The sequence below is a fragment of the Aspergillus ruber genome (genome assembly GCF_000600275.1).
Source record: "Aspergillus ruber CBS 135680 unplaced genomic scaffold scaffold00003, whole genome shotgun sequence".
Taxonomy (NCBI): Eukaryota; Fungi; Ascomycota; class Eurotiomycetes; order Eurotiales; family Aspergillaceae; genus Aspergillus; species Aspergillus ruber.
Window position 1 is genome coordinate 1,016,589 of NW_024467299.1, and position 25,285 is coordinate 1,041,873.

At 48.3% G+C, this 25,285-nt stretch overlaps 10 protein-coding genes across 10 annotated transcripts; 6 read left to right on the plus strand and 4 right to left on the minus strand.

Annotated features, from left to right (window-relative positions):
- Window positions 1-1,175: 1,175 nt before the first annotated feature.
- Window positions 1,176-3,023, plus strand: EURHEDRAFT_447732 (DUF3176 domain-containing protein; the record flags this gene model as incomplete). The annotated part of the gene is made up of 1 exon (XM_040783690.1): window positions 1,176-3,023. The coding sequence occupies one exon, from the start codon at window positions 1,176-1,178 to the stop codon at window positions 3,021-3,023; it is 1,848 nt and encodes a 615-aa protein (XP_040642358.1).
- A 533-nt stretch (window positions 3,024-3,556) lies between these two features.
- EURHEDRAFT_399926 (glutathione S-transferase family protein) lies at window positions 3,557-4,216 on the plus strand (the record flags this gene model as incomplete). Its single annotated transcript, XM_040779965.1, has 1 exon — window positions 3,557-4,216. The coding sequence occupies one exon, from the start codon at window positions 3,557-3,559 to the stop codon at window positions 4,214-4,216; it is 660 nt and encodes a 219-aa protein (XP_040642359.1).
- A 378-nt stretch (window positions 4,217-4,594) lies between these two features.
- Window positions 4,595-7,500, plus strand: rscE (putative RSC complex subunit (RSC8)). Its single transcript, XM_040779592.1, has 3 exons — window positions 4,595-4,919; window positions 5,002-5,555; window positions 5,611-7,500. The coding sequence occupies exons 1-3, from the start codon at window positions 4,832-4,834 to the stop codon at window positions 7,036-7,038; spliced, it is 2,070 nt and encodes a 689-aa protein (XP_040642360.1). The 5' UTR covers window positions 4,595-4,831; the 3' UTR covers window positions 7,039-7,500.
- Window positions 7,501-7,671: 171 nt separating this feature from the next.
- EURHEDRAFT_383779 (uncharacterized protein) lies at window positions 7,672-10,035 on the minus strand (the record flags this gene model as incomplete). Its single annotated transcript, XM_040779593.1, has 1 exon — window positions 7,672-10,035. The coding sequence occupies one exon, from the start codon at window positions 10,033-10,035 to the stop codon at window positions 7,729-7,731; it is 2,307 nt and encodes a 768-aa protein (XP_040642361.1). The 3' UTR covers window positions 7,672-7,728.
- A 260-nt stretch (window positions 10,036-10,295) lies between these two features.
- On the plus strand, window positions 10,296-12,709 carry EURHEDRAFT_409014 (DEAD/DEAH box helicase). The gene is made up of 2 exons (XM_040780980.1): window positions 10,296-10,611; window positions 10,666-12,709. Exons 1-2 carry the CDS (start codon window positions 10,321-10,323, stop codon window positions 12,499-12,501), a joined length of 2,127 nt encoding a protein of 708 aa, XP_040642362.1. The 5' UTR covers window positions 10,296-10,320; the 3' UTR covers window positions 12,502-12,709.
- On the minus strand, window positions 12,520-17,032 carry EURHEDRAFT_409015 (GPI inositol-deacylase). Its single transcript, XM_040780981.1, has 6 exons — window positions 16,107-17,032; window positions 15,210-16,059; window positions 13,784-15,152; window positions 13,564-13,729; window positions 13,289-13,515; window positions 12,520-13,240 (listed from the first exon to the last, which is right to left on the minus strand). Exons 1-6 carry the CDS (start codon window positions 16,740-16,742, stop codon window positions 13,003-13,005), a joined length of 3,486 nt encoding a protein of 1,161 aa, XP_040642363.1. The 5' UTR covers window positions 16,743-17,032; the 3' UTR covers window positions 12,520-13,002.
- Window positions 17,033-17,730: 698 nt separating this feature from the next.
- On the minus strand, window positions 17,731-19,337 carry EURHEDRAFT_447755 (sugar transporter family protein; the record flags this gene model as incomplete). Its single annotated transcript, XM_040783694.1, has 3 exons — window positions 17,731-18,363; window positions 18,412-19,083; window positions 19,140-19,337. The coding sequence occupies 3 exons, from the start codon at window positions 19,335-19,337 to the stop codon at window positions 17,731-17,733; spliced, it is 1,503 nt and encodes a 500-aa protein (XP_040642364.1).
- Window positions 19,338-19,548: 211 nt separating this feature from the next.
- Window positions 19,549-20,176, plus strand: EURHEDRAFT_399932 (uncharacterized protein; the record flags this gene model as incomplete). The annotated part of the gene is made up of 3 exons (XM_040779966.1): window positions 19,549-19,809; window positions 19,885-20,037; window positions 20,120-20,176. 3 exons carry the CDS (start codon window positions 19,549-19,551, stop codon window positions 20,174-20,176), a joined length of 471 nt encoding a protein of 156 aa, XP_040642365.1.
- A 2,875-nt stretch (window positions 20,177-23,051) lies between these two features.
- Window positions 23,052-24,127, plus strand: EURHEDRAFT_220371 (putative glutamine-serine rich protein MS8). The gene is made up of 6 exons (XM_040778006.1): window positions 23,052-23,320; window positions 23,373-23,400; window positions 23,545-23,550; window positions 23,578-23,641; window positions 23,713-23,789; window positions 24,052-24,127. Exons 1-6 carry the CDS (start codon window positions 23,213-23,215, stop codon window positions 24,057-24,059), a joined length of 291 nt encoding a protein of 96 aa, XP_040642366.1. The 5' UTR covers window positions 23,052-23,212; the 3' UTR covers window positions 24,060-24,127.
- A 750-nt stretch (window positions 24,128-24,877) lies between these two features.
- EURHEDRAFT_220568 (uncharacterized protein) lies at window positions 24,878-25,283 on the minus strand. Its single transcript, XM_040778007.1, has one exon. It carries the CDS (start codon window positions 25,225-25,227, stop codon window positions 24,943-24,945), a length of 285 nt encoding a protein of 94 aa, XP_040642367.1. The 5' UTR covers window positions 25,228-25,283; the 3' UTR covers window positions 24,878-24,942.
- Between the last annotated feature and the right edge of the window lie 2 nt (window positions 25,284-25,285).

Here is a 25,285-nt window from a genome sequence, read left to right on the forward strand (position 1 = left end):
GGGGAACTGACTTGGGCTGTGTGGATGCTTACCCCAAATCCCGTAGTGTTCACCGAAGAATTTCGCAGCCTCATCAAGAATACCCTCTGATTTGATGGCCGGTAAAGATTTAATATAGCACCTGCTTGGATATTTTTGCTGTTTGAATCAAATAAGATAAATTAGATAAGACGGCTATGATCCGAGTAACACGGATAGGGCTGCATATCATCGGTCAGATAGGTATAAGTGAAGAAAGTAACTACAGCAAAACCTGGTTAGAATGAAGAACTAGATCCTCAGGTTAACGAGGAATCATGATTTCCTGAAATAAATTTCCATATAATTAACGAAAAACTTCGCTACCTCTATAGCGAGTCTCGTTTGATCGCCATTGATCTGCCCATACAAAATCTCGCTATGTTGAGGGCCAGTGGGGACATGTATGGCCAATAAGAAGTCTCCATACTAGTGGCCGTAGGCCTAGAAATCCCTGGATTATTCCTGCCCATATGCCTATACCCATGCCCATGGCCCAGCGCAGCTCTATTTAATAGATATTATAGGAGATAGCATGCTAAAAGAGTAATTTGTTATCCCATGCAAGTTAGATATGTATAAGTATGTGTTACATGGCCAAAGTTGATTTCAGTACTAGCATAGTACTATTTGGGTGCAAATATATATTTTTTGACACTGCGAGATCCTCACATTTACGAGATTTGGACCTTATCACTTTATCTCGCTGTAACCAAGTTTTGCTGTAACCATGAACGACATATAGAACAGGAATAAGAAGCAATTCGGGCATCAATATCGACCTTCTTCGCTAAGCGCTCATGTAGATCGTATTCCGCTTATTTCTATTCTCCGTGCCAATAATCCTAATAGTAAAGCCAACACAATGCAAGTTGCTAATCCTTTCCGCTTTTGCCAGTCTTAAGCGCCGCCATGAACAAGGCTGACCGGGTGATGGTCAACCCGGAGGGGTTCAACTGGGGAAAGAAACATAAATATCAGAGACTGATATCCCTATGTTCTCAAGACTTTCTTCCTTCTTTTCTTTTTGCTTCCCCCCCTCATTCTATCTATCTATAAAAATATAAATATATATATATATATATATTTAATTTTTACTTTTGTCCATGGTTACTGCTATCACCGGTATACATTTGCGCAATTAATATTCACCACTAATGGCAAAGCAAGCAATACACAAAGTCTTTGCACTCGACAAATCCTCAAGCCCCTCCAAATCGAAACCGCAGCCTCAGGAGTCAGAGTCATTCAATGCACCCCAAAAGGAAGAACCATTCAGCTGGACTGGATCGTGGGCACCGGAGATTGTAGCTGCCGTATTCAGTACGGTTTGCATCGCTATGTTGATTGGCTTCCTGATTTACATTTATGATAGGCCGTATGCCACCTGGGGATATCGCGTTTCCCCCAACGCAATCATATCGATAATCGTCACCGCCGCAAAAGCAACAATGCTCGTTTTGGTACCGTCGTGTCTTAGCCAGTTGAAGTGGAACCAATATCAGACACCAACGCCGCTATATAATATGCAGCTTTATGATCAGGCCAGCCGTGGGGCCTGGGGCTCTTTTCAGATTCTTTGGAGGATAACCCCGGGGCTAGCAACTATGGGCGCGCTGCTTATGATACTGTCTCTGGCCATTGATCCATTTGCGCAACAAATACTGGCCTTCCCCACGCGGAGTGTACTGGCTTCCAACGAAACGGCTTTTGTCCAAGCCGCGCATACATATGGGAAGGCACAAGGACGTACAGCATGGGAAACAATAAAGAACGTCAGCTCGGATTATGACCTGAGCCCCTCAATGAACGCTGCTATCCTGAACGGGCTTGCTCAGAACAATGAGCCCCTCAAGCCGCAATGTTCATCAGGGGATTGCCAATATCCTGACTTTGTGACATTGGGCTTCTGCAGTCGATGCCAGGATATCACCAGCCAGGTTAATCAATCCTGTAAGGTTGATCCCTCATTAACGAAAGTGCAATCAAAGTTTGGATGGTCGGATGTTATATTGCAGGCTCCAGAGAATTGCACATATATATTACCAGATGGGTACGAGTTTCTTGCTCAGACGATGGAAGCTAATTATAACTTCACCGTGTGGGAAATGGGGCTACATAATACACCGGTCCTCAGCACCAAGCGTCAGAAGTGGATGTCCTTTATCAGGGGAGACGGAAGATCCCCTGCTCTTGGAATACAAAAGCCAGTTTTGACCTTCATTTCATCAAGATATGCGAACGAAATCAATATATACACACGGGACAATTACACGACGCCCGAGAAGAAACCAGACATAAGTATGTGTACGATATATGCGTGTGAAAAGCAATACAAAAACAACGTTTACTCGGGAGGCAACGGCCGCCTTCGGGTCGACAAGGAACAACAACTGGGACCGAATGTCAACGCAAGTGACCCTAATATTTCGCAGATCACATTAGTCCCACCTGATCAAACGGAGCAGCTATCCCCGAATTCCAGTTATTCCATCGAAAGCTACACCTGGAGCAAAATAGAGTCAGCCATGCTTGGATTATTCAAATTGGATAATATTCTGATGGACGGTCTAAACATGATGGCTGCCACCATCATGGGCGGGATTAATGACGCTGATGCAACGATGGATGCAATGACTACCAGCATGACCGACATTTTGCGTACAGACACTACCACAGGTTTTACAATCCCTGGGAAAGCCTTGCGGCATGAAACATACATAAAAGTGAGGTGGCCTTGGATCATTCTCCCAACACTTGCAGTTCTTTTTTCGATCATGCTATTTATAGCCACCGCGACCACAAGCCGCAGGTCAAATATGATGTTGTGGAAAGATTCCGTGCTGCCGTTGCTTATGTCTCGACTTCGGACAGATTCGGCTGAGGATATTGAGTCTCTGTCCAAGGTCGACGAAGTGGAGCGCGTTTCGAAGCAGATCAAAGTTGTTGGTGGAGAGAAGGGCTCCCCTCTCGTGTTTTCTGAGGTCAAGGATGGGTTTCATTAAATCTGTTGTGGCACCTTGTTGGTCTAGAGGTATATACGAGTTCCACTTTCACGCAAAATCTCTTGATTGTCGTTGCGGATGGTGCTGTGAATACATATCTTGGTGTTAGTGATACGGGCATGCTAGACAAGAGTTGGCTTAATTTCAAAAGCATTTTGTATATAATTCATCAATTCGAACATAACCTATTGTCTACTTCTCTACTCCATGCGCTCATTTCCGCGTCCCAGTGGTACTCAACGAACACACGAACACACTTAATCAACTCTCCGCAATTTGTCAGCTCTCGGAATGATAGCGAGCTTGATGCGGAAGACGAAGCCGTGATTACAGAGCAGAGCTTATATTGAATTCGGAGTTGTTCTTTTTGCTTCTCCATCGCAGTGCGGGGCATCGGCTATGCTGTATCCGCCGAGATAGCATATAAAGACGACATACTGTTCCCTCAATCCATTTCTCCCTAGTCCTCACGGAATAATATCCCAATATATACCATTACCCTCAATTGCAACCAATTGAACAAAGACTCCACAATGTCTCTTAAACCCATTGTTCTTTACAGCCACGCCACCGGTCCCAACCCGTGGAAGGTGACCGCCATCCTCGAAGAACTCAAGCTCCCCTACGAAACCAAATTCCTCCAATTCCCCGAAATGAAACAAGATCCCTTCGAGAAACTCAACCCCAACGGCCGTGTCCCCGCCATCGAAGACCCCAACACCGGTATCTCTCTCTGGGAATCTGGCGCTATCGTCGAATATCTTGTCGAAACCTACGATAAGCAAAACACCATTAGCTTCGCCGCTGGTTCCCCCGAGTACTTCCAGGCGAAGCAGTGGCTGCACTACCAGATGTCCGGACAGGGTCCATACTTCGGACAGGCCGTATGGTTCAGTGTTTTCCACCAGGAGAAGATCCAGAGTGCCATCGACCGGTATCTGAATGAGATCCGGAGGGTGTCGGGTGTGTTGAACAAGGAGTTGGAGGGTAAGGAGTATCTCGTTGGGGGCAAGTACAGCTATGTTGACGCGGCTTTCGTGCCGTGGTATGTTGCCATTGGGGCACGACTTGCTGGTGCCGTCGACGTGGCTAAGGACTTCCCTAACCTGAATGCTTGGTTGGAGAGGGTTAAAGCTAGGCCCGCGGTGACTAAGACTTTCCAGGACAGAGCTGCTGTTATTGCTCAGCACTAAGCGTCTCGGATTAAATAATGCTGTATATTCTGGAATCCTGCCACGAAAAGCAATCGTGTATGTAAATATGTAATGGTTAACGATTGATTATGTTGCAATAATAATGTATAGTTCTGTATTTGTATTCCGTAGCTGAGACGGTGTTCCGGATACAGCTGCTTGACGAAGAACCGGAGCGCAAGGCCATTATTGTCGATAATACCAGAGTCGTAGTAAACAGAACAGGGGCCATAAGCCCCATTAATAGAGAGAAAACAAGCGAAGTTGTGAAAGAAGACAAAAAGATATGGCGCTAACTTAAACAGGTTAGCGCACATCTCGGTCTTGGCGCGAACTTTTGGGCGTGTCGCGACCGAATGCGCTGCTTTCCCCAGCCAACCTCAACCCTCGTTGCTGCCGGCCTTTGAATAACATCGCCGTTTATTCGATTCCTTGCCTGTTCTATCTGGAGATAGAGCCACCGTGCTTTGTCTTTTGCAGCAGCTGTTTAAGCGCTGCCTTTTGCACCCGGTCCTTTCCCTACGAAGCCGACAGTAATTTCTTGAAGACGAGGCAAAGTGCCTTGAACAACCCGTCTGCGACTCTCATTTCGATACCAATCACCTCTCGCATACTATGGAAGACAATTCAGTTCTTTCGGGCGCTGCCGATGATGCCCACGCCGTCGCTCAGGATGCCCCCGGTGATGTTGTTGCGCCCAGTGGTAAGTAACCCTTTTTCCCACCCATCCATCCACTTCTCGCGAGAAGACATGCAGATTGCCAACATTTGTGCCATCCGTACAGGATCGCAATCGCATCAAGGATCGCCGGTTAAAAAGGCCGAAAGTGCTTCCGGAACTGATAACCCGCTAGATGCGCCTGCATCTCCCAAGCCCCAGAACGCCAACGCTGAGCGCGAAGATGAAGAAATGGGCGGAATGGAAGACGCGAAGAAAGAACCCGATACTGGTGATGAAACCGGGGAGGGCTCAGTTCCGTTGGGTGTGGATGGTGCTGCTGACCCAGCGCAGGCCAAGGCGTCGCTTGAGGCTTCTGCTCGTTCACATCTCGTTTCGCAGACACATGCAATTATTCTCCCAAGTTATTCCACATGGTTCGATATGCACACTGTGCACCCCATTGAGAAGAAGGCTTTGGCAGAGTTCTTCAATGGTCGGAACCGCAGCAAGACACCCGCCGTTTACAAGGATTACCGAGATTTTATGATCAACACTTACCGATTGAATCCTATTGAATACCTCACTGTCACGGCTTGTCGCCGTAACCTCGCCGGAGATGTCTGCGCTATTATGCGGGTACACTCTTTCCTCGAGCAATGGGGGTTGATCAACTACCAGGTGCGTTTTTCCCTGAATTATGGACACGACTTTGGTAAATGCTTACCGGAAACAGGTGGACCCCCAAACGCGTCCTTCCAACATCGGTCCTCCGTTTACTGGCCATTTCCGAGTAGTTGCCGACACCCCGCGTGGCCTTCAGCCTTTCCAACCCGGCCCCAACCACACAGTTACCCCGGGTAAGCCTCACCCGGCCACTGACCGTGCCGCTTCCTCCACTCCTGCTTCCAAGGCAGACCTCAATCTCGAACTTCGCCGGAATATCTACGACGACAAGGGCAAAGAGATCACACCAGCTACAGAGGACAAAGACAAGCAGGCCAACGGGGAAGGCGCTAATGGTACCGATCCCACCAAGGCACTGGAGAACGCTGCTCGGGAACCTAGAAAGAAGGCCCACTGCTTCTCTTGTGGAATTGACTGCACTCGTCTCCGGTTCCATTATGCCAAGTCGGCACCCGCCGCTGGAAACAACGCCCCGAACTCGAAGTACGACCTGTGCCCCAACTGCTTTTTGCAGGGGCGCATGCCTTCGAGCCACAGCGCTTCGGATTTCGTCAAGCTTGAGGACAATGAATACTCGATTGCTCAAGATAAGGAAGCTCCTTGGAGCGACTCGGAGCTTGTCCTGCTCCTCGAAGGATTGGAGAACTTTGACGACAACTGGGAGCAGATCGCCAACCACGTGGGCACAAGGACAAAGGAAGAATGCGTGATGAAGTTCTTGCAGCTTGAGATCGAAGACAAGTACGTTGAAGACATGCCAGATCTGCGCAACCTTCATGGCCGGGATCCCATCAGCCATGCCGAAAACCCAGTTTTGTCCGTCGTCGCATTCCTCGCTCAAATGGCAGAGCCATCAGTGGCAGCCGCAGCCGCAGGGCGCTCTGTGGAAGAAATCCGCAAGGAACTCAAGAAGCAGCTCGGGAAGGGTTCGGGTGAAGAAAAGGCCCAGGACAAGGGCAAAGAGAAGGAGGGTGAAGCTACGAAGACAGAAGACTCCATGGAGGTGGATACCTCCCGCGCAGAGATCGAGACAGCATCCAAGGCATCCCTCCCTAACGTTGCTCTTGCAGCCTCCGCAGCGCGTGCTGGAGCCTTGGCCTCGCACGAAGAACGGGAAATGACCCGTCTCGTCTCCGCCGCCGTCAATGTCACTCTCCAGAAATTTGAGATTAAGCTCCAACAATTCAATGAGATGGAAGAGATAATCGAGGCTGAACGCCGGGAACTCGAACAAGCTCGCCAGCAGCTCTTCTTGGACCGAATGGCCATGAAGAAGCGTGTCAAGGATGTCCAAGACTCGTTGCAGTCCATCACCCTCAAGGGTCCGAGTGATGATGCCAACGCAATGATCGCTGATGCAGCAGCAGCAGGTATGGGTAACCGGTACAATTTCCAGCCCGTTGGCGGCGATTTCAGAACCGGTGTTCAACCATGGAGTGCTGAGGCAGGTGCCGATTTCAAGACATTCGATCTATAAACGGTACCGTTATATTATCACAGATAATATCAGAAAATGACATGTATGAAACGGGTTTCGTCGTTATACTGACAGGGAATTTCTTCATTTCTTTCTTATTTTATCATGTACTATACCATGTCCCAAGGGAGCAGAGGTCAGACAGTGATCTTTCTGGACTGGACCTGGATAGATGAGACGGGAGTATGAATGACTCGGTTGGGGATGGTTCATCTTATTTATCTTCATTTCCGTTTCATTTTTCATAGGAAAAGGCGCAATGTTTTGTTTGTTTGGAGTTACGAGCTATCTTATAATGCTATTCTTCTGATTAACTTCTGTCCCGTACCAATGCGATCCTATTCTATTACATCTTATCGTCTAGGATGAAATGAACAGGCTGAACCAAATGCAAATCTAATCCAACTGGGATATATGCAATAATCCAGAACTCCAAGACGATATCTATTCCCTTTTAACCACACCGTGCTCCTGTCTTGTCTGCTTGTAATAATAGGGCGCATCATTACCATACTCAGATGATAAATGGTCATGTTGGTTAGACGATATGCTTCCTTCCTCGTCTGTACTTTCATCACCTTCTTCTTTGGGTCCGGTGTTATTCTCGGATGCATTCGCAGCAGCAGTAATGTTCGGTTTGCGTTCTGCTTCAGTGTTTTCACCGTCGGATTCAGATTCTGAGCTTGAACCTCAGTATTCTGAGGGGTTGTGCTTGATTCTTTGGTGGTGTTCTTGAGATCTGCTAGGGATATTGGGTTTCTGCTCGGTTCCGGTGCTTTCTGATTCTGAGTCTGAGTGCTCTGACGCCTCCTGCTTCATGGTGCTTTGCTGAGACTGGTGACCGCCATTGGATTCGGATTCTGAGCCGGAAGATTGTGATATTGATCTTGAACCTTCGTCTTCATTCCCTGACAGATCGTATTTGATGACCTGCTGGGGCGGTCTGAAATCGTTTTCTGATCCGTATTCGGACTCGTTCGAGTCTCGAGATACGTCTTGGTCTTGCAGTTCCTCTTCGTCATCTCGGATGATAGGTTTCTGATCAACATTTTCCTCAACACCAATGGAGTGAACAGGTTCCTCATACTCGTCCATATTTTCACCACTATCCTCTTCTTCGTTTCCGTCCTCGCCCTTGTGTTGGGTAGCGCGAGTGTTCACTTCTTCAACTTCCCCACCGTCACGGCTATCCATTTCATCCATCTCAACATCCGCATCATCGTCAGAAACAGTTCCAACAGAAGAAGCAGGTATAACGGACTCTTTGACGATCCGTCGTCTTTTCCGTCGGTTTTCTGATAACTCCTCATATACATCAAAGACATCATTTCCGTATTCCTCCCATTCACCGCGGTAGAGAGTCCTATTGCGCCAGTCGACAAGATCTTCCTTTGTCTTGCGCTCTCCGGTCGGTTTTCGTAATGTTTCTAGGTCTTCGTTTTCGGGCTTAATTTCCGGATAGAGATTAACTGGTGCTGGATGGCCTAGGACTCTCCAAAGGCGTTGTTCTTCTATGTTGCTTGCTTTTTGGTCAACTGCTTCTGCGTGTTCGTCTTCGGAAGTTAAGTATAGTTGTTCTTCTGGTATCGGGTCGGAGGAGGAGCGGACGTCTGAGAGGACGGAGTCGTTATCATCGTTATCTGTCTCATCGCCTATGTGTTCCCGACTTGATTTTGATTTGTCTTTCTCATCAGAAGACTTGGGTAAGTCCCCAGATAGATAGTCCTCCACTTCATTATGGCTCATTCGGGCATTCTTCCAACCCTTCTGATGCCTCGCATCCATAACATCCAGATGGCATCTTCTCGCCAGCCCAATCCAGTAGTCTGACCGATCCTGCTTCATGTTGAGTACATCAAGTGCAGTCCTAACATCCCGGGATTTCACTAGTCTGGCCTTCCGACGGCCGCCAGAATCCCTCATCTGGCGTATTCGTGACATGGCGAAGAACAGTGATGAATGAACTAATCGCCGTGTAAGACCTATGGCTATGGAGTAAAATTCTGTGAACGCGTCTGCGGTTATTGAGGGGGTTTCGCCTGGATAGGCGACCTTGGTCCAGTTGTCTGGGAGTCGGGAACCGCTGGGGTTCATGAAAAAGCGTTCAGAGAGGCGGATCCATTTTGACATGATAAAAAGACTTGCAGAGAGGTGGACTGGCGAGTTTGTGGGGACGGCCAGGAGTTCTCTCTCTTCACTATCTTCCTCGCTTTCTTCGTCTTCGCTTTCTGCATTTTCTGCTGTGTCTGTTTCCTTATCTATTTCTTCATCAGCGGTTTTCTCGTCAATTTGCTCATCTATCTCCTCTGCCTTCCCTCGATCAATAATCCACGTATCGTAGTGCCTCTTCCTCCCAGCAACATCCTCTAGGTACTGCTCCTCAAGACACAAAAGCTCCGAATATTTGTCAAGTACCCTCCCACATTTCCCCTCAACCTCTGTAGCTGCCGGAATATCGCCTAAAATAACCGTGCGCGTATGACGATCCCTCAGGTGTTGCCGTTCTAGACCCTTGTGCAAAAGTTTGAGATGTTCCTGAACCTCAAGTTCTGATTTGGTACCGATGGCTTGTGCAATTTCCTTTATCCCGTTCTTGCCTTTCTTGTCCAGTAGATCGAAGAAGATCTCTTTTTCCTGGGTGGTCCATATCACGATTCCGTTTTGCGTGACGTTGTAATTCTCATTGCCACCAACTTCGGATTTAACTGAGGAAATGCCGCTATTTGTATCTTCGAGAAGCTCCGTATAAGCTCCTACCGATTCATCGGGGAGCTGTTGGCGCAAGTTCCAGTACGCCGTCTCCCGCGCCCTATTGCGAGCTTTCCGGCGTTCTGATCTGGATGCACTTCGACGAAGTTTGCGTGCAGAGTACTCCGTGCCATACGATCGCGAAGAGGGTGTTGCTGAAGATCTTGTAGTGGTTGATCGCCTCGTTTCGAACTCGGAATCAGAGGCGTCTTCGCTTTCCTCGGGGTGGTAACTGCTGGAGCTGCTCATCGTTTGACAAGGGTTGGTGCAGGCAGCGCGGGACTTGGAGGGCAGCTGAGGACATCACAACTGTTCCTGGAGAATTTGAAAGCTAGTGCGCATCACATAAATGCAATTAGACTGGTAAAAAAGAGTTTGTAGAGAAAGTGACCGTTTTGACTTATCGCAAGAATATTTCTGATAAGGCTGTATGTTTGCACTGTTTGTTTCGGAGGATCATAGACACTCCGAAAACTATCACCTACTTTCTTTGAGCAATCATGATATAACCAAGATCGTCTCCATGACACTCGGATGGACGTTATCCGACATAGATTGGGGACTTTACCCATTTCACGCATTCTCGCCGTGAGGACGCGAACGCCCGTATCAACGCCGTTACGATGGGCACGAGCACCACCGCAGCGAAAGCTCTGGCGTCCGAAATCCATGCTTACCATTCCTTTGCATAGACCTACAGAGCCGGAACAGCCAAGCATAGTCCTCCGCGATTACCAGGAAGAATGTATACAGTCTGTTCTAAGATATGTGGATGAGGGGCATAAGCGACTGGGGATATCTCTTGCGACGGGTGCTGGGAAGACGGTAGCTCATACTTCCTTCCAAAAGAGATCAGTTACTGATAATGACTTTGGCTAGGTCATTTTCACACAACTAATCGGCCGAATTCCCCCTCGCAATGAATATGGCGACAAAACCCTCATTATCGTTCATCGTCGCGAACTCGTCGAACAAGCAGCCCACCACTGCCGCCTCGCGTACCCCGACAAAACTGTCGAAGTCGAAATGGGAAACAGTCATTACAAGGGCCACGGAGATATATGTGTAGCTTCAATTCGAAGTCTGATGTCTGGTGATCGTATAGAGAAGTTCTTCCCGGGCCGATTCAAGCTCATCCTCGTCGACGAGGCACATCACATCGTTGCGAAATCATACCGCGAGGTGCTGGGATATTTCGGGCTGAATGAGCCAACAGAGGACTCGCCTGTGTTAGTCGGTGTTTCTGCGACATTTTCGAGGCCGGATGGGTTGAAGCTGGGTGCGGCGATTGATCATATCGTTTATCATAAGGATTATATGGATATGATTGATGAGCGGTGGCTTGCCAATGCGGTTTTCACGACTGTTCGGTCTGACGCGAATCTCTCAAGGGTTAAAAGGGACAAGTCGGGGGATTTCCAGCTTGGGTCGCTTTCTCAAGCAGTTAATACCGATAGCACAAATAACATCACTGTTCGTGCGTGGTTGGCCAACGCGCATGACCGAAGGTCGACACTCGTGTTCTGCGTGGACATAGACCATACAAAGACGTTAACCGAAACGTTTCGCCAATATGGAATCGACGCGCGATATATCACCTCCAGAACCTCCAAAGACGTCCGGGCAGAACAACTCCGAGCATTCAGAAACCAAGAATATCCCGTCCTAGTGAACTGTGGTCTCTTCACAGAAGGCACAGATATCCCCAACATCGACTGCGTATTACTAGCAAGACCAACCCGATCCAGAAATCTCTTAATTCAGATGATAGGTCGCGGTCTGCGTCTCTTCCCAGGGAAAGAAAACTGCCACATAATCGACATGGTCGCCACCCTTGAAACAGGCGTCCTCTCCACCCCAACCCTATTCGGCCTACACCCAGACGAAGTCCTCGAAAAATCTACCGTAAAACAACTCCGCGAAACCAAAGACGAACAACTCGCACGCATCGACCACGAAGCGCGAGAAGAAGAACGACGTGAAAACGACACCAAATCACCCCTTGGAAGCGATAAAGATCCGTCTTTAAACGAAGACATCAACATCAAATTCACCCGCTACGACAGCATCACAGACCTCCTCGGTGACATGCGCAGCGATAAACACATCCGCTCTCTATCGCAGCACGCCTGGGTCCGTGCCAGCGACGACCGCTACGTCCTCTCGGGCCTAAATGGCTGGGTAACTATCGAAAAGGGGAGTTCCGATCCCCATGCTGGAGGTAGACTAAAATCACTACACACAAAAACCACCTCCTCAATCCCCGAATCAGATGAGTTATACACAGTCCACCACGTAACCAAATTCCAAGGCGCCGCAGGCGAACACCACTACTCGCGCCCCCGACTCATCGCCCAAGCACCTAACCTCGAATACGCTGTCGACTCCGCTGATACCTTCGCCGCATCTACATTCCCAAAACACTATATCTCTGCGCGCCAACCATGGCGCAATGCCCCCGCTACAACCTCTCAGCTTGACATGCTTAACCGCGCAAATCTGAAGAGCGGGAGGCGGTTGCAGTCGGGCCATATGACACGCGGGCAGGCGGCTGATATGATTACGAAGTTGAAATTCGGTGGGAAGAAGAGGTTCAATGCGATGATGAAGCAGAGGTTGAAGAAGGAGGAGAAGGTAAGGGAGGTTAGGGAGATGAGGAGGACGGGGGTGGGGATTGACGACGTTAGGGTTGGGCCGGTCATGGCCTGGGAGTGAGAGCTTTACTCTACTGTATTACATATGACGAGAAAGCACGATACCAATGAAGCATTGAAAGGATACTCTAGAAAGCAGAGGAAAGGTGCATATTATGTATCACTATCAGAACCGTACATGGCATGAAATCTATGTCCAAATCCAACGGACCACACGCAGAAACGCAATGATGAAGAAAACAACCTTATGTACAGATATATTACCAGGGAACAGAAAAAAGAGACCCCAGAACGAACAGGAAAGGAAAGCGAAACCATAAACAAAAAACAGCAAGCGGTTGCAATGCTAGACGCCCACTCTTAAGAGAAACAAAATGATCCGTATCCTGTACAGACCGATGACAGACAGGTAAGAATATCAATACCGCTCCAGAAAAAAACTCCGTATAAGCAATGGTGACATGGCACCGGTGGATGAAAATAGACACGGAAAGCGTACAGTTAAATAAGATAGAGTAAAATCAGATGGGAAGAAATGAAGATTTAAATGAAGAGTCAATGACTATGGCTTTTTCTTAACGTGACTTCCTTCTCCCTCGGACATACTGGAAGAAAATTCTTCTCCTTCCAGAATACGCCATAGTCGTCGAACGGAGAAGCCACTGCTGAAGAGGTAGATACCAATCAGCCATGCAGAAAAGATGTTCGCGAGGTGATGGAGGAGGTAGGCGTAAGAAACGCCATAGACGGCTGAATAGATGGCGATAGAGAAGAGAATGGTGGATGTGATGTGTTTGAATCTGGTGATGTTAGATAAGAGCAAGGATCTCGGGAATTGCGATACATACCGATTTGTCACACGGGGGATCATGGCCCCACTGGTCAGTGTCTCGACAAGAAGGATAAACGGCATGATGGATAGAACATTATGGTGTGATGAGAACGGCATCAACCAATGGACAACAAGGTTGTGAGCCCAGACTAGGAGGACCAGTGCGTTGATTGGTAGGATCCATAGCATAAGAATAAGGATCGAGTGAGCATAGTTGGAGAAGTTGAAATGCGCGGTGAATCGCTATAGACGTTAGCTAAAAGATCATCCAGAAATTGAAGACAAACGTACGGTTTCCCTGGCATGCCACTGAGCTCGCACGCAGGTGGCAAGCTGAACAATACAAGCAACCATGTAAGCGAACTGATACGGGATAACTGTCGAGACGAGGACCAGGAGGATGGCAGTGTTGATAAACCGTCTTTTGGGAGTCGATGCAGCGAAAACCGACATGTTCCTAAAGTAAGTTAGCGATCGTTTCTTTTAATCTGGCTAGAGGGGGAAGACTCACCCCTTGTCATCGCGTCTGATATAGCCAAATTTGCTGTTCACAAGACCATACACAAAGGAGATGGTCGACAGGAGCAAGAGGGTCACGTAGTTGACAATGACACATACTCCAACACTGATCAGACCAAACACAGGAACCAAGAACCAGAAGAACGCATCCTGTGAGCCTAGGAGCAAGTCATTCTTGGTGAAATCAATCGGGCTCTCAGTGGAATTCGTGCGCCAATGAAATGGGTCGTCGCTCGGTGGGAGCTTAGTTGAGGTAGCCAAAGAAGATGCCAGAAGCGACATGGCAAGCAGCAAAATTGGCAGAGATGACCGCACGGCACTGTCAAGGCCTTCCGCGAAAGTGATAAAATAGCCTGTTTCGTCGTAAACTTTGAATTGCTTGCGGAGAACAAGGGCCACAACCAGAAGAGGGAATGCCGCGAACACAGTACGATACCGCATCACGAGCTCGCCCAGACTACTGGTGATGTCCACCTTGAGTGAAATGTCCACTGTAGAGCCGTAACTCGGGTCCGTCCAGAGTTGAAATGACACACCACCCATCAGAGACTGTTCACGAAGCGGCGGGGGCATAAAAGGCGCCATGCCATGGAGATTGACATTGACCTCGTCGACGTTGACAAAGAACTTAGACTCATGGGGATCCGGGACGGACTGGCGCAATAGCGGAGAGAATAGTTCTTCCTGTTTCTTCCCGTGGTCGTGTTGGACTATTTTGAGTTTGTAATTCAGCAGGCTAGAATACATTGCTGGAACCTTGATCTCAGTGAGCATCGGACGGTTGGCCGGAAGCCTCATCTTCAGTCCAGCACTGATCAAGCCACCCAAGCCCACACGGGCTCGGATGAAAGCATCCGAACTATCAGAGAACTCGGCCACCAGAAAGCCCTTGGCAGGTGCGCTGGCCTTGTCAACAATAGCAACGAACTGGTGCTCCGCCAGATCTTCTAAATCATATTGAAGATATGAGAACGGTTGCACGCGGTCGTAGGGGTTCTTGGACGAGTGAGTAGAAGCAGGAAGGTGGATTCCATCATCAGCGGCATTTTTACAAGCCAGACGAGTTGCGCCGACATTGCCCCCGGAGAAGTCCATGTTCATGGAAAATACGGATGTGAGCTTTCCGTTCTGGAGCGGGAACACGCTGCAGAACAAAACTTCCAGGTTTCCATTGTCGCCAGTTTTGTCGAAATGATGGTCGGTCAGAAGAGTAAATTTTTTCCCTGCGACACCTTGGGGAGGAATAGGGAGTAGACGAACATCCGGGCCCTTGCGGTGGCCAAATTCGCGCAGTATCAGTCGCTCACCTTGTGACAGGATCGTATTCGAATTATCTTCGAGCGTCAAGAGGGTATTCGGTTCTGTGGGATTAGTGCAGATCAGCCAACCACTCTGAATCTTCTAGATGCCAAACCAACCTTTTTGTGGAAGAGTTCTCTCAGCTACGGACTCCAACCCAGTCAAGTACCACTTCTTGAAAATGCGCATCCGCTCTGCGCGCGGCTTTGTCTGGCTTGCGCGACGCACATCCACCACTTCGAACAAGGACTTAGTGATGGCCTTGCGGAATTGATCACACCACGTAATGGATAAGTGGTCCATTCCAATCCAAACATCTGGCATTGTAGATGTGAACACTGTGAAACCATGCGTTTCAGGAACGAGGGACGATATACTGGCGTAATCCGAAGGGACGACGGTATCGCGAGAACCTCCGGCAATCGAGATGAGAGTCACATGCCACAGTGGGTTGTTATTGGCCCAGGTTTGCGAGTATGCTTCGCGCCAGTAATCGTTGATTTGCTTGTAGGTCTGGACGACGTCCGATTCGAACGACACAGGTGGTTTGGCGTGGGGCGCAGACATTGTGACGATGGTGTTGACCGAATTAGCTTGGTAATTCGCCATGGTGAGAGTTGTGCGCGCAACGATTCCACCCATGGAGTGACCGATAAGGATCACGGAACTGGGATCGGGAAGCTCTGGGTCTCTGCGGGAGCGTCGGGGATCGTGGTAGAGGGAGAGAATATACGCTACGGCTTCGTTCACATATTCGGCTTGGTCCAATAAGGTCTGTCCATGAAACGCGGCCATATCCTCGTTGAAATCAATCATGAAGAAGTCGAGGCTCCGGGTACCTGTCTTAAGGCGATCCTGATCGTGGCGAACAACATCGTGATAGTGTCGCGAAGCTTCCGCGGCGAGGGAACGGACTTGGCGATAGCTACCAGCATTTCCGGGCAGAAAGAGAACGGGAGCGCCGTTCAACTACATTGTCAGCATGAATTTTTGGATGAAGAAGTTACCAAACTCACGCCAACATCTTCCTGGTTATATGCGTCGACACCCTCCTCCCGATAAAGGTATAAATTGTATTTGCTTGCGAAGCGCGTATGTTCCGTGTCGAATCCCACCATGCGAATAAACGTCGGACTCATAACGGGGATTCCACAACCATTACCGCCCACCTGACGGGCCGTGAACGAACGAAGTATGGAGACTAGGAATATCGATGCGAAAAAGGTCATTATGACGGTCAAAATCGAGCACGACCACGGACTGCGCAGACGGGCATTTCGAAATCGTGGAGAGCCCTCTGGCGACGATTGTCCCATCGGGAGACGTTGAGAGGATGAGGAAGACGCCAATGGCATCATTATAGGCGGTCGTGGAGCGGATGTCTCGTGAAACGGTTGCGTGTTAAACGTTGAAGATGAGGACGACAGAGTCCTCCACATAGTCGAATTCCTAGAACGGGGTGTAGAAGAACCGTTATCCCGACGGAGATCGAAGCTGGTTCCTCTTCTTGCTACCTGCGATCGCGAATTTTCAGGCGTCTCAAAACCATTGGGGCCATGACCATATTCCTCGATGGGTGTGATAGGAGTTCGCGAGATTAACGAGTCCTCAGCGTCGTCCTCGCACGGGGAGCCAGACGAGTGTCTGTGCATTTGAAGAGGTGACGATGCGAGTACTCATCCAGCACGCAGGGTATACGGTCCGATTGAGACCTGGCAGCGAGGGCGCACGAGGGAGGGAAGGCGGAGGAGGAAAGAGGGAGAGGTCCGGACGGTATCGCGGGAGAGGCTCCGTGGAGAGGCGGCAAGGGGGATTGCGATAGAAGTCGGACGGTTGAAATTGACAACTGCTCAGTGACTATGTTAGAGCTTCAGATGAGGGAGTGACCGAACCAGGACCACGATACACCCGTCTTTTGTTCTTTTCTCAATTTTTTTTTTTTTTTTTTTTTTTGCTCCTACTTAAGAGAGAAGGGTAAGGGAACGGAACCAACCGAAGACACGGGACGATGAGGCGACACAGTCGGACAATAGAGTAACAGACAGAGAAATGAACGAACGCCAGGCAAGTAACCCAATTCAGAGCACACCGTCGCAACGCTGTCTGCTCTCTGTCTGTTTATGGTATATCTCTGCTCTTTTCTACTCTGTATCTGGAGGTGAAGTGAAGTCGAGCATTACCGGAAACGGAAGGGGTCTTGGCACGGCTTACGCAGTGATGAGGGACTCGACAACAAAAGTATAAGAGTAGTACTAACCACAAGTGTTTGTATACTCAACAGTTTGATATATGACAGGGAAGTACTATTACGCAGCAGCCATGCAGGGGATCTTGGTGCTGGACATATATAAACCCGGCTTTTCCACTGCAGAACTATGCTCGTACACCTCACTACACTGCTACGCTACTATAGGTGGGTCGTTCCTCCCATACTACTACCGTACATGTATCAAAATAAATGAGGAAAATGTGCTCCATATACTGTGACTGATGCTCTCAAGAGTATCCGTGGGCAAGACTATTAAGCAGACTCTGATATTATCGTTTTTTTGCCATGTGGTTTAGCTTAGTTGGGTCTGATATAGTTCTAACAACATCTTGGCAGGATTAGCTGGTCGGAATAGCACGGAATTCATTCGACTAATATTGAGTAATGGCCTTTTCAGAATCCCTTTCAGCCTTTGCGTCCCGATGTGCCGCCACCTCAACCATATCTGCGTCAAGCTCGGCATCAAACCGTCGCCCTAGTTTTTCTGGTCCCACCAGGGTCATCAAAATCACATATCCATATACACACCCCATGAAAATGCAAATCACCTTTCCGTATTCGTATCGATCCGACGCCTCCTCAATTGGTAGCAGCGGGAATCGCTCCCCAATAGTAGACTCAATCGTCGAACTAGCAGAGGACGCAAGATTTCCCAGTTGATACGCGCAACCCACCGCAAACGTACGGATAGAGTCGGGGGATAGTTCCATCATGTGAATCGGTATGGTGCCCCAGGCACCTTGAACGCAGAACTGCTCAAAGAAGGCTGCTGCCATGATGCGCTCAGACTTCACAAAAGTGTAGGGGTACAGGAGGGCGCCGCCTATGATGCTCATCACGATGATTGTGAAGCGACGGCCGAAGATTTGACTCGCCCAACCGCAGAGCGTGCCACCAAAGAGGGCGCCAAGATTAGCGACGACTTGGGTTATGGTGACGGCGTCTTGGGAGAAGTCGTATTGTTTCTCGAGCATGGTCGGGTAGAGGTCCTGGGATCCGTGAGACTGGGAACGTTAGCGTCGATGTATAAAAACCCGCAGGGAGAAGTATACCATGAAGTTGAATCCAGCCAGCAGTAATACAAGGTAAGCCAGGATGAGCCAGTGTCGCTTGATAGCCACCTTTCCCTCTTCAAAGAAAGTCGAAGTTACGCCTCCCATCTCAGCTCGAGTTTCTTGTCGTCGTCTGAATGCCTCCGTCTCGGGAAGAAACAGACGATACAGAATGATCAGCACTGGAACGGCTGCCGCAAACCAATAAAACGGTCTCCATCTATGCGAGGTTGTATTAACCAGGGCACGCGAAAATGCTGTCGCCAGCAAATAACCAAACGCATATCCCTGCTGAAGTATGCCAGAGACAATCCCACGTGCCTCCAAGGGACAATCTTCAAGGGCGGTAGCTGCGGCATTGCCATATATGCCACCCATGGCAATACCGAAGAGAGCTCGACAGGCCAGGAACTGTTTGTAGGTCTGGCAAAAACCGGTACCCAGCTCGAGGACGATAAACAGAATATTGTTAACGATAAAGGGCCATTTGCGACCCCATCTGTCTGACGCGATTCCAAAAATGACAGCGCCCACGGATCGAAGCATGAGGACGAGGGTTATGCCCCAGGTGATTTCGGTGACGGATTTATCGAACTCTGCTGCTAATTCGCTGGTAGTTAGTGAGACGGTGAAGAAATCGAATGAATCCCACGTCCAGCCGAAGAATGCAACCTACACACCTGTTAGTATAGTTGCGGCAATGTATCTGTTCAAATTCCGTCGCCTACTCCGAAGAAAAGCCATTGCTGTCTGTTGAGAAGGGCCAGCGCTTTGAAAGGATTGGGCGCTGGGTTCATTGGCGGAATTAATGTGGGCAGCCTGGTAATAGAATACCGTAGAATCTTTTTCACGTATCCATATTGTCCGTATTGCCCCTGGTCTGAGACTGGCTCAGCAGGCGCGTCTTTTCCGTCATAGTCTGCCATGGCCCACTGATTGCTGAGAGGTGGTCAACGGAGAAAGAGGAAGAAAACAGAAGATGGATGAAGGAGACGAAATGCAAGGGAGGGCAGGAGAAAAGCAGCTGAAAAGAAAAAAAGAGCAGCTGAACCGGCATGTCTTTATCCTCTCGAAGAAGAAAAAATAAGCGATTCACCCCGCCAGAGCAGAGCATTCAAACAAGCAATGGTGGTCAGCATGGCTCTATATGGTCGTATCATCATATCCTCCGACGTGAGATTGGCTCGATCCAGACCGTCCATGGTCGGCGGGATTTCCTTCCCTGGTTCCATCTGTCTCTGTCTTTCCTATTCCGACGAGTTACAGTTAATCCTCCGCATCTCCGTAGTATTGAAAAGGTCTAAACGAGGCGCGGAGGAGGTGAGGATATCCCGCTGCGGCTGGATCCGGTGGTCAAAGAGTCTGGGATTGCAATTGGTTGGCTGGCTGACAAGATGGGTAAGCGAGTCAAAAAAGGAAAATAGGTTTAATACTGTCCGCGGAGATTATAAAGTCTGAACTTTATCTCTTTAGAAAACCAATCCAAATAATTCCCTTGCTGTTATGTTACTCCCCCGCAAGCTGATTGTCAATCCCCCGGGTCTCGGCGCGGAACGCGGAATGTGGGGGAAGTGCTGTCGTATAAAAGACTGGATCTGGCTGAGAGGCCAGTATTATCATAGGAATGTGAGTTTCTGTAGGATCATAGATAGCATGTGAAGTTGCAGTGTTTTAGTTGTCGTAAACTCAACGGTTAAGTTCAACATAGGCTCATCCCGGGCTGCACGATGTCCAAGAACGCCAAGCAATATGCCCAAAGGCTTGACTTGCTTGGCTTATGCCAATGACAGAACTGATTTAATTTTCCACTTTATATCCTCAATGGCCCCCTTTCTTCATCTAGAAGATGTTTTTCGGAAATAGTACATTGTGTGCTCGATCTGAAACGGAGCAATGTAACCATGCCGGTAGGTCGGAGATAATATAAGCTTACATAGCTGCTCTGGGGGAGTATTCAAATGGTATCCTTATTGGGAAAAAAAGCTCCTCATTTTCGTCACATAGAGATCATTCAGTGCTTTCCTCCTTGCATAACGTGGCTTTTGGAAGCTATCTTTCACAGAGCTTTTCTATAGAACTCGCTAATCTCTTTGGTTTGTCTGTGGTTCGAACCATCGTTTACCTACTACCATAGTGATGGTCAATTTGATGTGTGCAAGTGAATGTCTGACAGTCCTGTACTTGGTTGCTGAACTATTGCCCTATCACAAAACACTGTGGCACACCAATTTCATCCTTCTCCCTTTGACCATCTTCTTCCACCAACCTCTTCCATCTACCTGCCACCTTCCTTTATCGGCTTCCTCCTGGCACCTGCACTCACGGAAAGCAACAAGACAAGATCTTTCGCCCCTCCCCTTATCGTGTACTAGATCTGAGCTGACGCATAGACGATCATCAAGCCCTCCAGGTCAAACAACAATCGACGGCGCCACTGTTCGGCCATCAAGGTGAATACTCGCAGTCGAGGATTGGTAGCCGAATAACTAACGTAAATAAGTGCAAAAGTAAACCCCCACGAAACCGAATTGTTGACACCCGACCGTCTTCGTAGGATAATTTGTAGATATATAGTCCTGTTTTTTTTTTTTTTTTTTTTTTTTTTTTTTTTTTTTTTTTTGGACAAGTTTTATTTCGCGTTGGATTTGCAATTGTCTTGTCTCCAGCTCATGAAGCTGTGTTTGAAATATCTAAGGAAGCTGAGCTTCTCTGGAAGAGACGTCTGATGGCGATGCGCTCTCATGTCTGCTCTGAAGAGGTTGCATCCAGAGAGATGAACTCGAGGATCAAGGTAAGGATCGCGTTCTGCTATGCGGATTGGAGCAATCTGAGCACTACTGGCAATACTCCTGTCACCTGTTGATGAGCGAATCGCCATGGTGCGTTAAAATGGAGTCAAATTCGGCAAGTATGATACCGAGCCAGATCTTACCAACCCCATGCAACCAGGTTGAACCTTCTTGCCGAATGTCTATAGCCATGAGTTCTGGCTGTAGGTAGCTAGGTGAGACCCATGTATGGACATGGCTTCGCTAATTATGGCATCAAATTTGCTAGAGGGAGTGCTTTCGTGAAGATGACATGGTCTTCGACACTTCTGTCTCAGGAGACATCATGGGTTTCACTCAATGTGAGGGAACGCGTATATACCCGCGCCTGGATGGCAATGTGCCTTCTCAGAGAGCTCCCACTATCGACAGGCTGTCGAATTTATTTGGCGAATTTTGAAAGCTTGATAGCTTTCATTCTCTCTCATGAGCGGATATTTGTTAAGTTTGTCCGGAGGCGGCTCTGGAGCACTGACAGATTCCCGGCTTCTTCACGCGAGATGGCCCTGAGCGTCCGAATTGGTTCCGTTCGGCGATTTAGCCGTAAGGCGTGCCCAATTTCTCGTGTGGGGATGGGCTAACGTGCACCTGAAGGTGAAAATATGTTTAGGTATGAACCAGGGGAGTCTCTGGGATGCTGTCTATACGGAATCTGTACGCACTGGAATTCCAGACGCAGAACTGCCAAACTGTTGGAAGAGCGCAATTACCAGACGATTGAACCGTTGGTGGTGATGCAGCTTGCAGCTTGCAGCTTGCGTGGTAAACTGGAGTCCAGTTCAGTCGCATAGAGCGCACCAACCAGAGTGGAAAAACTCATACTCATCTAGCTCGAAATCGTAGGTTTCTCGAAATACGAGCTCCATTTGCAACCACCAACCGTTACCTCGTCTCGACGCTACACGGCTCATTGTCGGCAACCGCCATAACGAGCCACTTCGATAATTAGACCAGCATTTGTATCAACCAGTCGGTAACCCAACTCGACGCTAATGAGCTCTTGTCAACAACTGCCATGAATCACACCTTCACCAACGCCCTTTTCTCCTCGTTCTCCTCGTTCCCCTCAGCCAGCGATAAATTTCAAATGATGAAATTGGGTGATCCAATCCGTGATTGCGTTTGCTCTCGCGAAAAATGGGATCGCACCACTGAAGAGTGTGAGGGTTTTCTCGTATGTGTCAATCTAGATATACTATTGGGCAGGTGGACAGGCATGATCGTTTCTCTGGCATAGTTTTATTCGCAACCATCGCATTACGCGACTGTGCTCAGTGGTATTTCCTTCACAACGGTCGACTTTGAAGATGAACATTTCCCAAACAATTTCTTATTCAAAGGGCTGACATAATGATACATATAAAGAGGCCCATCTGTAATGTGATTGACGCCGGAAAACTAGTCAAATACTCGGAACGGTTGTAGGAGCAATCCGGCAAAACAAGATCTTCTCGAGGATGTTGCGTGATGGAAAATTGAGGGTGTTTGGCTGCTACGGAGCGCAAAAAACAAAAATACAAAAGAAGAATATAAAAAATCGCTTGCCAACCAAGATAGTCGAGTCAGCCTGAGCTGTGCGCCTTGGGCCCGAGCTTTGCAGATCACTTGCTTGCAGCGGATGTGATCCGCGAATACGCGACTTGGTGTCATTTGATCCTTTCTTGGCTAGACAACTACAAAGCCAATGATATTAGTTCTCCTAGATTGTTCTCGTCTATCAATAACCCGAAAATGAAGCGGCGCAGTTGAATTGTGGCTGAATGAAAGGCTTCATTCGTATGTACGGCGTACTTTGATGGCAATCGCAATCTGCTCTTGCCGTATGACAGTTCTAGCCCCTGCAACTATGCAGTAACAGATAAACACAGCCTCTCTTTTTCCTGACTTAAAAAACCTTTCCCTCCGGACAAATATCGCGCTTCATTCATATTCAATTTCTTCTCTCGTCGATATCTATCTTCAAAGAACTCATCATGTCGGACTCTTATCTTTACCAGCACAATGCGGGGAACAACCCTCATCAGTACGGCGAACAGAGCTACTACTCACCTCCACCGCAGCAGGGAAATTATCCACCTGCGGTAATTCTTCCCAAGCTCCGACTCTAACTCCAATTACTGACTCCATCTCCAGCAATCCTACGCCCCGCAGCAGAGCTACCCTGCGTACACCGGTCCTCCCCCTCACGATCAGTACGGACAGTCGCATCCGCCCTACGGAGTTCCCGACTACTCCCAGAACTCGCAAATGAACCAGGCTCAGGAAGGCGAGAGGGGTCTAGGATCGAAGCTAGCTGGTGGTGCGGCCGGTGGTTTCTTGGGTAAGAAGATGGGCGGAGGATTCTTGGGAGCGACCGGGGGTGCGTTGGCTGGTGCTGCCGGAATGGGCTTGGTCAGCAAGCTGTAATTTTCCCCGTTTTGTTTCTGGCAAGGAATGCAGGATGCTGACGTTGTTCTCTCCATGCAGGCGCAAGAAGCATGACAAGAAGAAGAGTGACAAGAAATCCGAGAAGAAGTCCGAGAAGAAGTCTGAGAAAAAGTTTGGGAAGAAGTCTGAGGAGGTACACCATAAGGTGGAGCGTGCTGAGCAAGGCTCTCACTCTACTTCTGGGTCGAGCTCGTCGGGTTCCTCTTCCGGTGAGAGTGAGAGTGAGAGTGAGAGTGAGAGTGACAGTGAGAGTGAGAGCGGCAGTGACAGTGGTAGTGACAGCGACTAGTGGCTTGGTTTGGTGCTATACTTGCTGTGTTAATGTTTCACGTTTCACGATATCTTTTGGCGTTTGAGGGACTTGCTATTATTACACTCCTAGGAGAGAAATGAATCGCATTCAGGTTAATCATGGCTACGTTCGAATAGTGTCTCAAGCCATTCGTTTTCGTACGATGTATCCGTTCCAATTCGATCTCTGGTTGTCTCAATTTGCATTATAATTTCAGTCTTAATATCTCCAAAATGATTAGCTGAGACAGAAAGAGAAGTTCAACCAGTAAATTACAGACTCCGAATATTGCTCGGATAATATAAGTAGATCACTATTTCGCAAAAGAAAACGAAAATGAGAAACAAATATGAGACAAAAAGCAACAGAAAGGAAGAGAGTGAAGCAAAAGAGACCAGGACCGAGGAGGGAAAAAAAATAGCAGTGACTGCAAACCACAAAGATATCAGGAAAGATTCTCGTCTGATCATTTCGGTATATCCAGCGGTCGTTCTGACCATTTGTCGAGAGCAGTGGCACAGGAGCTTCTTCATGCTCTCCAAATCCTCCTGGATATCTTCGCAGTAATGGAGAATCTTTAATTTCTTGTGATTTGAAGTAAATCGTCATTCCTGGGCCAATCGAGCCTGCTTGGTGCACTATATCAAAGAAAAAGGCTTGAGAGGGGGTTTTCTCATCTCGCCTCTGTATAACCCGCGAAATAAATTTACTCTCTCTTTTTTTCTTTTTTTCTTTTTTTTTTTCTTTCTTTCTTTTTCCCGACCTAGGTAGACCATGATGACGATAATGCTGCCTTGCTGTATTGTATGTCCAAATCCAAATGGATAGATAACAACAATCGTGTATCCCAATTAGAAGGCTATATCTCTAATCTGCATACTTTACTATAACGCAAGGTCATGCTATAGTAACCAACAGAGTTACCGACATCGACTAGTGGGACAATGGGACATTGATCAAGGGACGAGATGTCCCTAGCAAACTCTATGAGTTTAATATAGGGCTGATGCTATTGCAGAGAAGTGATGTTCTGTATTGGTTGGTTTGACCGAGCAATGTGCGAAAAAAGTGGTGGCGAATATCAATCGACGAATGAAGGCCGAGTTGGATTATCCGATCAGTATGCAGAAGTATGGAGTAACCATATATAAATACGATGACAGAGAATCCGGGGTAGAATAAGTCCCGACAATTGTAAATGGCCGAGTAAGCATATGCATGGTATAAGATGCGGTGAAGGGCTGGGCCACAAATGGCGGTCATATCCATGTCGAACTAGGATTTATCGCCAGCTTATTCGATATGGACAGTACGACAGTTCATCGCC